Source organism: Trichoplusia ni, chromosome 8, assembly GCF_003590095.1.
Source record: "Trichoplusia ni isolate ovarian cell line Hi5 chromosome 8, tn1, whole genome shotgun sequence".
NCBI classification, from domain to species: Eukaryota; Metazoa; Arthropoda; class Insecta; order Lepidoptera; family Noctuidae; genus Trichoplusia; species Trichoplusia ni.
In genome coordinates this window covers 1,134,676-1,146,351 of record NC_039485.1, presented here as the reverse complement: position 1 = coordinate 1,146,351, position 11,676 = coordinate 1,134,676, and the positions used below count along the sequence as shown (strand labels likewise).

General features: G+C 35.0%; 1 protein-coding gene across 1 annotated transcript; it reads left to right on the top strand.

Moving 5' to 3' along the window:
* The first annotated feature begins 410 nt into the window (after positions 1-410).
* On the top strand, positions 411-5,232 carry LOC113496589 (ras-related protein Rab-18A). Its single transcript, XM_026875861.1, has 5 exons — positions 411-720; positions 1,549-1,716; positions 3,846-3,987; positions 4,389-4,514; positions 4,863-5,232. The coding sequence occupies exons 1-5, from the start codon at positions 650-652 to the stop codon at positions 4,980-4,982; spliced, it is 627 nt and encodes a 208-aa protein (XP_026731662.1). The 5' UTR covers positions 411-649; the 3' UTR covers positions 4,983-5,232.
* The last annotated feature ends 6,444 nt before the right edge of the window (positions 5,233-11,676 follow it).

Genomic DNA, 11,676 nt, shown 5'->3' with positions numbered 1-11,676 from the left:
TTTACAAAATTACTAAACAATCTATTTCGTAGGTACATTCTATGAAGGATTTCATCGTATGCCATACACCGACACAAAAACGCGGATGACGTAGCACGGCGGTTAAGGTTTATTCAGTAAGACTCGGTCACAACCCGTTTCCTCCACTGAGGGAGTGGGTTTCCATGACGATTCCTCCGCCTTAACAAAAAAAGGACATAAAGGTAAGTTAACATCTGCCAAAATGCCAAAATCAAATAAAAACCCCCAGAATACTTTCATATTGTTTTAATACTATTAATACTATTTAGAAGGAATTTCATTTTCAAACTTTAAGAATTTAAATTGCACACGTCGATATTTCACACTTTAAACAAAACTTATTTAACGCAGTAACGAAACGCGCGGCATGACGTATCGTACAGGTTTCTCCAATTTGCAAAACGTCACTGTCAATAATTGTTTTCGTTTTTTTTATTGATAAATTTGTGATTTTAGTGTGCTACTATTGTACAATATTTTGATATTATTTCATAACTTCGTTTTATACTTAGAACTTCGTAGTTCAATTGTGATTTTTACACTGTTAAATACCATTGTTGTTTCAAGTGCGTCACAAAGAAATCGTCTGATTTTGTCATTATAATTTCGTTTATTTCGATCATAAACCATGTCTGTGAAAGATTACGTTACGACGTTGAAGATTTTAGTTATTGGCGAGAGTGGTGTGGGTAAATCCAGGTAAGAATGCTTCCACATCTTTCATCAAACTGCCATCATGTCCCACCTATGTCTATTAAAAGAGATTGACTCATATACTGGAGTTAAATGCCACCTTTACTTATAGTACTATCATTTTAATCTCCTATGATAATACAACATGCGTTACTGCGCATCATTTGACGCGTATAATTGTTAATTAGAATAATTACTAACAACTTTTTAACCTTGACATAAATCATTTACTTATTTCATTCCAAAACAATTATACGCACATCTGTATTTCAGTTAAAACCAACAATATGTTTTGTATATTTCTTATGAGATAATTTTTTCACCTAAGTAAAACTAAGCTACAGTTAACACTCTAGTAATTAAGATCTAACTGTATAGCTAAAGTATGAATTACTAATTAACATTTTTATTGTAACTACAAAAACTGGATCAAACTACAGAATAGAATCATGATAGAATTGTTTGTTCAACATGACTAGACAAAACTTTAAATGAAACTACTTTTACGGATTTTATCGCGGTTTAATTTTAGATTTTAGTTCCCGATGTTTCGAAACCTTGCTTGTTCTACCACATCTTCTGTCAAGATGAACGCCATCTCAGTCTGCCCGTGACCATGATACCTGCAAAGGTTTCGAAACGTCGGGAACTAAAATCTAAAATTAAACCGTGATAAAATCCGTAAAAGATGCTTCATTTCAATGTCTAACATTCGCGTAAATCTAAGAAACCACTACAAAACTTTAAAATGTACTGTATTTTTTCAGTAACCTAGTATAAGAGTTTTGGTTAAATGTATCTTTATTTTCATTAAGTACTTTTTATTCCTTTTAGCATAATCCTTGCGTTCACAACAGGAGACTATAATGCCTCATTCCCGGCCACAATCGGAGTTGACTACAAATGTAAGATCATGGATGTCAATGGTGTCAAAGTTAAGCTTGGAATTTGGGACACAGCTGGCCAGGAACGGTATAGGACGTTAACATCAAGCTTTTACAGGTAAGGAAAGAAAGAAATGTATGTAAAAGTTACGCATACAAGAATATAACTAGCCTGTATAAATCTTTGCTGAACACTTGCCGATAGTCTTTACAGGAGTTTGAAACATTACTCACCATGCCCTCTCTCATGCCTGTCATGTGCAGGTTGGTGATTCCAGAAACCAATACTTCTTATGTTCCTATTCTATAAAGCTTTCATAGTAAAATTGCAATGGCTTATTTGAATAATAAGGCAGTCGCTTCATGTAAAACAGTGGTACTTAGCTGAATTCCGGTTAGACTGGAAGCCAACCCCAACATAATTGGGAAAAGGCTAGGCTGATGAAGATATTTAATAGTAGTGAATGTTCCCAAAGTGGTACACAGCCTATATGAAACTATTAACCTACATTGTCTATTTCATTTCTCAAATTTACAATTCAATATTTATAAATTGAGAAATCATTTACAAAGTAAATGTCTTCCGTATTCTGAAGTAGTCACCTACTTTGGATAGTATTGCATTAAAGTGTGGTTAAGTGTTACATTGTTCTAGTAAGTGCTTGGAAACAATTGTATTTGAAAACATAACTTTTCTGTTAGTGTGAATGTGTGTAAATTTAAATGACGCTTACTTTAGGTTTTTTTGTATCTGTAACTTACTGTTCATATGAGGGGCAAAGGTCTTTCTTTACTACTTTTGCCGGAAAGAAATCATGAAACGACTCTGCTTTGGGTTGAGCGGAAACAAACGTCAGACTTCTCCTAAACCCATCCTTGTTCTTTCCTTTGTTCTTCGTGCCCCGGGGTCTAGGTGACGCTTTTGGACGATCCTGCTGCATGCTTGTACCTGGTTTATTCAATAAACCGTTTATTGTATTTTTGCATATTATTTCATTAAGATATTGGTAAACTGTGATAGGTCTGAACGTCAGTGTCTTTGCGAGTTTGGTCTTTAAGAGTCGCAATATGCCAGTGATTTGAAAGTATAAGTATTTTAGTCTATTCTGATTATTTACTCTTTCAGTGCAGTTGGCTTAGATATCTATGTTTATGATTTATTGTACGTTACTCACGCAAGCTACAGAGTTAACGTTAGCGTGTTTTCAATATACATAGAAGTATTATTCAACTTTTTAGAATCATGAACAATAGCTAATCTTTGATTTTGCACTTTATGTTGGGAGGTTTTAAGTCCAATATCGATTGTCATAAAAAAATAGTTACTGCCGATTTAGCGTCTTTGTCTTTTAACTCCAAATCATCAGTAGGTAAACTAAGTAGCACATCAGATCTTATCCTGACATTGACTCATCTCTATTAGCAGGTGTTAAGGTTCAATTTCGTTATTATAATGACGTGTGATTGATCATAGGTGACTCACTGATAGTTTTGTTATCAATAACGACTTTGCACTGAATAAGTTGATGGAACTGGAATATTATCTAAATATCAAGCTATAATGGTTTATCAGGTATCAGTCTATATAGACAGTCGGAAATACAGCGCTGCCTCAGAAATTGAGTTCCGTTTTTACACCTTGAGTACGAAATCCTAAAAATGATTCATCAGTCTAAGGAAAATACTAGGAATCTGTATGCCTGTGGAAGTTTCGATTACTACTATGACGTAGACGTCGGTTGTCGTAAAGCCCCGCCTAGTGTATGACCTTCTCAATATGGCCGCCGTTCTTTTTATTACACTTTTAATACGGTTAGTTTATTGGTTAAACTCTGAAAACGTTACAAATACCGGTAGGAAAAAAAAAATGAGTACAAGAATCTAAGGGGGATTACTGAGGTGAATAGTAATGGGTGAATTAAAACTTAAATAAATCGAAATCTAAATCGGTTTACCCTTTAATTCCTACGGTGCCACAGACAAAAATACACAGAGAAGTCTAACTAAAAGCGCTAATTGCTGCCAAACACACTGTGCGCGTCGTGTCGCGGGTTCGAGATCCGCGTAGTTTGAGGTAGTGGAAAGTCACGGATTTGCTTAAGGTGCAATTTTAAATTTGAAAGCCCACTCAAAATCTGTTGGTCTCTTTTAAGTCCTAGGTTGCCACAGACAGAAACACACACAGCAGTCAAACTAAAAGCCTAATTATCCCTTATCCTAGGTACAAAACTAAACATTTTGTTACAGAGACGCTCACGGTGCGATACTTGTTTACGACGTGTCAGAACCAAAGTCCTTAGCGAAGCTGAACGAGTGGGCCGAGGAGCTCCAAGTGTATTCCACAAAGAAAAACATAGTCTGTTTAGTTGTCGGCAATAAGATTGATAAGGTACGTGGGGAGCCAGAAACTTTGTCCCAATATGAACTCCTATTTCGGGAAAAGGAATTCAGGTCTCGAAAATTTTGCTCTTTAATCTAAAACGTGGATGGGGGTTTACGAACGATCAGTTTTTGGAAGGTCCAGGAAGATTCCCCCGCTTTTCCAAAAAACAGGTCGCCCAGATGACGGAATGTGGGTTGAAAACTGTTTGGAAGAGAATAAGTGTTGAGGACAAATCAAGTCACAAATAGCAAAATATTAAATTAGCATGTCTGTTCAGACACAATTCTTTCTTACGATCATCCTCTATAACTATTAATAAATAAAATATTTAGCTTTTCATCTTTAGCATTCGTTTAATGTATGTTTAAAGCCTTACTTCATTAACAATAAGTTCTATATTTGTGTAGCAAAATCGTGCAGTACCCAGAGAGCAAGGCCAGGCATTCGCACAGAAACACAGGATGTTGTTCATTGAGAGCAGTGCTAAGACCCAGGAGGGAATCAGCTTGGCGTTTGAAGAACTGGTTCAAAAGGTAACTATCAACACTTCAATTCTTTCGTCGTATTCAAGAAGCATCTGCTTCCTGGTTTTATATAAAAAAAACTTACTTTATAATAGCTTTTTTTTCACAAAGTCTCTAAGTTAGTAGTTATAATTTTATGAATGTTTTTTTATGGGGAGCAACAAAAATCAAAATCACTCAAAAACATTTTCTACGAAAAATACCTATGGGTAAATTGAGAATTTCGTAAATAGGACTTTCGCTATTGCAAAAGCGAGATAAATGCCCCGAGGTGGCAATGCACAAGTTTATTTTGCCCCGAACAAGACATTAAAAAGTATATAGACTTATTTCGACCTCCTTTTTCCATTTTCTTAGATTATAGAAACACCTGGTCTTTGGGAGACGGAAGGCTCGTCATCCAACATCCGCATATCAAACGAGGAGAGGCGACAACAGCAAGAATCTTCTTGTTACGATTATACTTGCACCATTTAGAATAGGCTTTTAGGTTGGCTGTATACTGAAGATTTCTATGATGACGTCGAAAATTTTGTAGAGACGTATTTCGAACTGGCAAATCGTCTGTTTCTATCGGACAAATGTGGGTAATTTCTGATTGTCATTGGATTTCACGAAGGTTAATCTTTTTTGTTATAAAATGTCAGGTTCCAGTTTTGTAAACTTTCTTTTATTATTTTAATTTAAACACTCTAAATGATGACATTTTCGAACACCAAAACCTAAAAAAAAAGCTGAATCCCAGTTGTTTTTTTATTATATTTTTTTAATTCACCTATTAAATATTTGATGATGTATGTGAGAGTAACTTTACATAAACAAATTTTATGAGAAATAAAAACTCTATTTTTTTTCTTGGCATTAAAGCCTCTCGGTTTTTTTTGTATTCTTCAATCACAACAGTTTTTCTTTTAAGTTTAACTTAATGCGGTACTACTGAACCAAACCCAGTTTTACCTACGTTTAGCGCATGGGGCCAATTGCAATCTATAGCCGGATCTTCGATGTGCTTATAAAAAAAATTCAAACGCTCAATGAAGTGATATATTGGCAATAAAATATATTATCTCTAGATCTTTTAATGAATAAATATAATCTAACGATATTTTCTGTAGCTTGATTTAATAACGAAAAACAAATATTGCAAATGAATAAAACAATTAACCTATAACATTTCGAACAATTCGTAGATGCATTTTTTTTCAATACTTCTTTTTATAATGTAATCGTTAAAGTACCACGTCAGATGAAAAATACATATTTTCTCCTCGTTAGTCCTAAGGCGGCCCATTCACCTCCAATTATCATTTTGAATTTCTCATTATCGGCAAATGCATGTAGCTATAATTGTAATCAATAACTTTAAGATCTTATTTAGCAGCAATTAAAAGCAATGCCGTGTAATAATTTGCAGTTGTATACAGCTGTTGAATGTGCCGCCTTATTTTATTTTTAAATTATTGTAATTGAATATAATGTTTAGCTTAAATGAAGTACAAACCGAGGAAGCAATTTTGTTGGTATTTTTTTTTAAATGTTCTTAAATTTTTAACTGCTATTGAATTTTTAGAGTTTATTTCTAAGAGCTATTTCTAACATGGCATTCTTTTCCAGCAAAAAAAAAATACGTTAAGTAAAGAAGTTACTGTACGAGCCTTTAAATTTTGATATTAGATGTTGTGTTTTTGTATTTGAATGTTAGACAAATTATAGTTTTATTTTTTAAATGGCAACTCTTGTATCTTCAGATGTACGCCAACTTAGGTGATGTGATATCTGTCTGCTTTTGTAAATAGAATTGATAAAGTGATTATATTATGTTGTACACTATTAAAAATAAATATTTCACAAAATTATCGTGTTTTATTGACTTTAAAAATAAGAACGCAAGTTCCCTTACTTAGGAATTTATTCATTGTGTCGCTTTTCACAAACATACAAATCACATGAACAATGTCACGCAGACTAAGAACAAGCATTCGTGGACCACACAAATGCTTGTCCTACGCGGGGATCGAACCCGCGACATGACGCGCACAGTGGTTTTGGCGTGGTGACCTCAACCACTCATGTATCCGTGCAGATTCTTCCTACTTATTTATCGATTCAATATTTTTTCTACATTAATCAATTATTAGGCTCACGGATAACGATAACAACGGCTAGTAATTTGTAAATGTAGTAAATTAACTCAAATGAAAACTGAAGCAGTTTTGTAACGATTGTCGTAAGTTACTATTTCTTCTTTGAACCGAGTCAACGTTTAGTTAAAGGCGTGATAAATAAAAATGGCCTCCTTAGTGGCCTTTGTAATTCGAATATACGAGCGTTTCCACACCTATCTCATTCTGTGAGGTGTGTGTGTGAATTTTAATATAAATTCCGTTACATGTTAGGGCCAAATATTTTAATGTAAAATAAATCCAATTTCATTAGCATAAGGACTAAATTGCATTCTAACCAACTAGGATACGGTTCAGGTAACTAAGGGAATCGAATGACAAACGTACAAACTAGAACAGACTTCTAGAGTATACTTAGTTTATCTGTAATAAGTTCAGGTATGTATTTACAATTTTGCATCAAATACGATCGCGGAAGGGTTATGAGGTATAAAATATGCATCACTAGCCGGTGCCAAAGAACATCGAAACATCGAAAATTATACGACGTGAATATAAAATCGGGATCCTATGTGTTAATCCTGGTATCAACTATTTATGTACCAAGTTTCTTCTTAATCTGTTCAGTGGTTCATGCGTGAAAGAAGAACAAACATCCATTGATACAAACTTTCGCGTTTAAAATATTAGTGAGATATCTAAAGGCCTCGTTGTGGCTTCGTGTGACCATCATGTTATGGACAGCGGACTTATCGAAATATTACATAATGGGCATTTTTACCTGTACTAAAAATACCAATATAGGTTTTGCAGTATATTCAGTAGCCTAATAGGTTCTCCTGTAATAAACAATCCCATTAGGGAACCATAAACGTATAACCACCGATAGCCGGCTAGCCGGTGTCGGTAAACACCATAACGGTCATTATCACCGTGCTTTTATGGAGGCTATTACAAAAACTCTTGTCCAAACTGCCTGCCTTTTTGTATCTATACTGCAGTATGTACTTTGTTCAGAAGAAATGATTTTATTTTATGGCCTGGGTGAATTTTAAAGCAATGCCTCAATTGTTGTGTAGAAGGCCTATAAAAAGGGCTTATTATGATAAAGAACAGTTCGTTAGTAAGCATTTTCTGCTTTCGGATAATAAACGTATAGACTTAATGATGAAAAACCTGTTGTTTTGATGGTCTGACAGGTAAATGCACCTGGCATAAGATGTAGAAGCATTATTTTAAGTTAGATCGTAAATAGCTCATTCGGAATTCGCTCGTTGACATACATATCACAGTTGACTTGACATTCGTAGCATAGGCTTGACGTTAGTTACGAAGTTGTTTTGACATCCTTAGTATAAATAATTCTAATGTTCGTAGCAAATTATTCTTAAAATTCATACTAGGATTGACATTCTACCAAATTTGACTTAACATTTGTAGCATAGGTACATGATATTTATAGCAAAGTTGTAGCGATTGTTATGGAAGCACGTAGCACTTTGACCTTTGTAGGAAATTTGAGTAGGTATTTGTAGCATATTTGTGGCCAAACTTAGACAGAACCAAAAACCACTTAAATCAGCAATTTGAACTGATCCGAAAAGTTGTACCATTGCATCAACTCAAACTTTACAATCCGCGTCCTTGACCAGTCTAGTCTGCCACTAGCTACTAATAAGCATTCATTATGGAAAACCACATGACAATACAGGTAAGTTTGGCTACTGATGTAGAGTACATCTAATGTTGTGTCAAAAGATCTTAGTAATAGTAAATATTACCGACATCCACATGTGAAATGTAAGGGTTTGTATTTTGTATGCAACCGGTTGCAATAGTAGTACTCTCGAGATATACTGAACTTGAATTCGCATTTGGCCTAACAAACGCGTAAATTAGTATTTCAAATTTAATCTTCAGACACACTTCGGACACAGATTTGTTCAATAGAGATACTTTTTAGGGTTCCCTACCCAAATGGTGAAACGGAACTTTATACCTGTACGTTCGTCGGTCACCAAGCTGTATCCCTAGAGTTTCTTAGGCCTATTTGTACGAAACCGACTCGCACTTGACCAGGAGTTATTTACAAATGGCGTCCAAAATCTGCCTGAATCAACGCCAGTAGAGATTACATCAAAAGAGAAATCCCATAAACTACTACAGAAAGAGTAATAACAATTTATTACCGTCACAACTACTCGTATCTCTAAAATCAACTAATGAACCATATTTCCTCTCACCATAATTCACAACGTTTCCGTATCAAATACCGTCCCATATGTTTCCAAAGCGGCTCTTTTCCGATGTCTCTGTTTAATACCCGTGGCCAGGACGTTCCCATTTATCACTAACAGCCGAGGACAAATAGGCTGAAGGAGGGCTGGCCCCAATGGCCTCAGATGGAGTCCCCTCATTAATGACCAGCCATCATTCAGAAAGTACTCGAGGATAAACGTTGACAAATATAAAGAAAGCTTTCTTTATGATTTACGGTATAAGTGGTTGGCTTCAATGATGTGTACTAATGTTTGGTCAGCTTCGGATGCCCATTTTGATGTAATTGATGAGTAGAGTTGTATTGGAATTTCTATACGACTGTTCTCAAGAAGTTGCCCGCCTAGTAACCGACGGCTTACTGGATTTCAATAGACCGAATCCCTTCATTTTTAGTATTTAACTGAGCCTTGGCAACAAACGCTCAGACAGTGATGCCTCAATACCAGGGTTAAAGTATTTACCCTTTGCGAGAAGATAAGCTACTTTAAAACAAGAAGCTTTACACTATACTACTAACGAACTTTCTCGAACCAATATTTAGGAAATAATAGATAGTTGCAAAACATGGGTTTTCTGGTCCTTCGGGTCAAATGATTTGAATGAACTTGTAAAACCATAGTGTTGAATGTGACGTTCGCTTTGGGATATAGGCTTCAGCGAAACGCAGTCAGCGAATGTGTGTCAATGTGTCAACAAGCAGCATCAATAAATTGCGAGATGCCACATTGTAAATAAGCGCAGCAATAAACAAAGTACATTTTTAACTGCATATGACATTTATTGGTGTTTTGATACATTGTGGCATGTAGGTATATCTTCATTCTGTAAGTGACCTACATGATTAAACTTTTACCGTAGTTTATATCCAATTCAATTAACCCATTGTATGGTTTTGTAGAATAAACGGAGTAGGTAATGTATTAAAGATATTCTTTACCACAGGGCCCACCGCAAGGCCTTAAAGTAATTGCTATAGTGGATTGCGGCACTGGTGAGGTATAGCCAAATCTTTGACACCAGCTCACGAGTTTGATTCCAGTCAGGATCTTTGCTACCTGGTCCAAACGTTAATGCATGTTGATTTTCCGTAACTTAACAGCTGATTATTTTTTTGCTCGTAGAAATTCCTGTACTCCACCTATACACACTTTGAATGATTAGGTAGGAGCACTTTCCGATGAATCTGCAGAAGGAACACATATCTGAAATGACACATTACAGATTTCATTCACAACAATACAAAGTTTCTATACACATCAACCACAAAGTAGTAAAATTTCAGCACTAAAATGTACAAGAAACAATTTTCCCAAATTAATTATCTATATGAAACGTCACGATTCCAAGGCTTAACGAAAGTTCCGTCACAAGATAACACGTTCCCCGGAGACGTGACGCAGGATGAGATCGTTTATTTACAAGATGGCACTTAAGATGCTCCACATAATAGAGATGTAAGCGGATATTCTGCTTATCCTGTTTGAACTTCAAGTCTTTTTGTAATGCTGAGAAGTAAACAGAACGAACAAAGGATCCCTTGAACATGACGCTTTGGGTGGTGCAGTGGTTGTGGAGGATTTGTTTTGGGGTTTGAGAATTGATAATTAAGTGGGATGGTTTAGAAAAGAGCATCAGAATTTAAACCGTAACGTACGGAAATACTCGAACGTCTGACAGACTAAAATTTGCGGTTAATTGCTATGATGTATTACAAACATAATACGTCAAACATACATTCTTAATCAATTTATTTCGCCACACTGAAACAAAATCGATTTCTTGTCGCATTGACTTTGTACCACTGCACACCTGTATATTAAGTACATATTTCTGTTGTTCTTTTAAGAAAAACAAGAAAATTACAATGGCAATACATGAAAGTCCCTAAGATCCTTAAAATATACAAATTAATACCCTCAACATATTTATATCGATATGATCATCGATTGCGTATTATTCTAGCACGAGAGCGGCAACAAATCGGTATGGGCGCCGGCATAAAATATTTGCATTGCAAATCACCGATTCCTCTCATAACTCAAGATAAGGAGGTATCGTAAAAATGCTGTAAACCGGCCTATATTGCTCCATGGAGGATTTTTTTCTGTTTCTACCTATCTATCGGCGGTCCTAACGATATTCTGTATCTTATAAATCTGAGTTATCGCATCGTTAAACGTAACATTTGCATGTTTCAACGGCTGAGCGCTGTGTAGTTTCGGTTTTTCATGATCAGGACAATGGCCGGTTTTACGGTAATGGTACTATTATGTCGTTTGATAGTGCGTATTTTTCTTCCTTAGCTTTCGAGTTTGGAAATATGACCATAGTTGGATTCATTTAGTTTTCATCTACGTTTTTACGATGGAAATTAAATCCTTGTTTTTGATCAAGTTGTAAAAAATACATTTTACTAGTTTTACTGTAGGTTAATTAAGATTCTTTCTCCATTATTATCCCTTATCAAAACTGTAATAATACAATTGTCTATTTGCTAAAAAATGAAGCTCGTTCTCGTTTTGAAATTACATTCATATTTCATCAAAAATAAATACTCGAATAAATCCGGTTGCTTAGAATAAGATAAACGAGGTGGGCCTTAAGAAAAATATAAAACAAAAAAATACCTTCATGATTGATGATAATATTGTTTAACCAGTCAATCATGATTAACATGAATCTATTTACACAGTTTTTATTGTAATGCTAGTGTAAAATTACTTTAATTCGTCCACTGCAAGTTTATTAAATTGAAATATTTAAACTTG

Bases quoted from the DNA above. Each gene is read 5' to 3' on its own strand.
- LOC113496589 (XM_026875861.1), top strand. From the start codon at position 650: ATGTCTGTGAAAGATTACGTTACGACGTTGAAGATTTTAGTTATTGGC. The intron at 1,717-3,845 runs GTAAGGAAAGAA...ATTTTGTTACAG, and splicing joins TTAACATCAAGCTTTTACAG to AGACGCTCACGGTGCGATAC. The intron at 3,988-4,388 runs GTACGTGGGGAG...ATATTTGTGTAG, and splicing joins TCGGCAATAAGATTGATAAG to CAAAATCGTGCAGTACCCAG.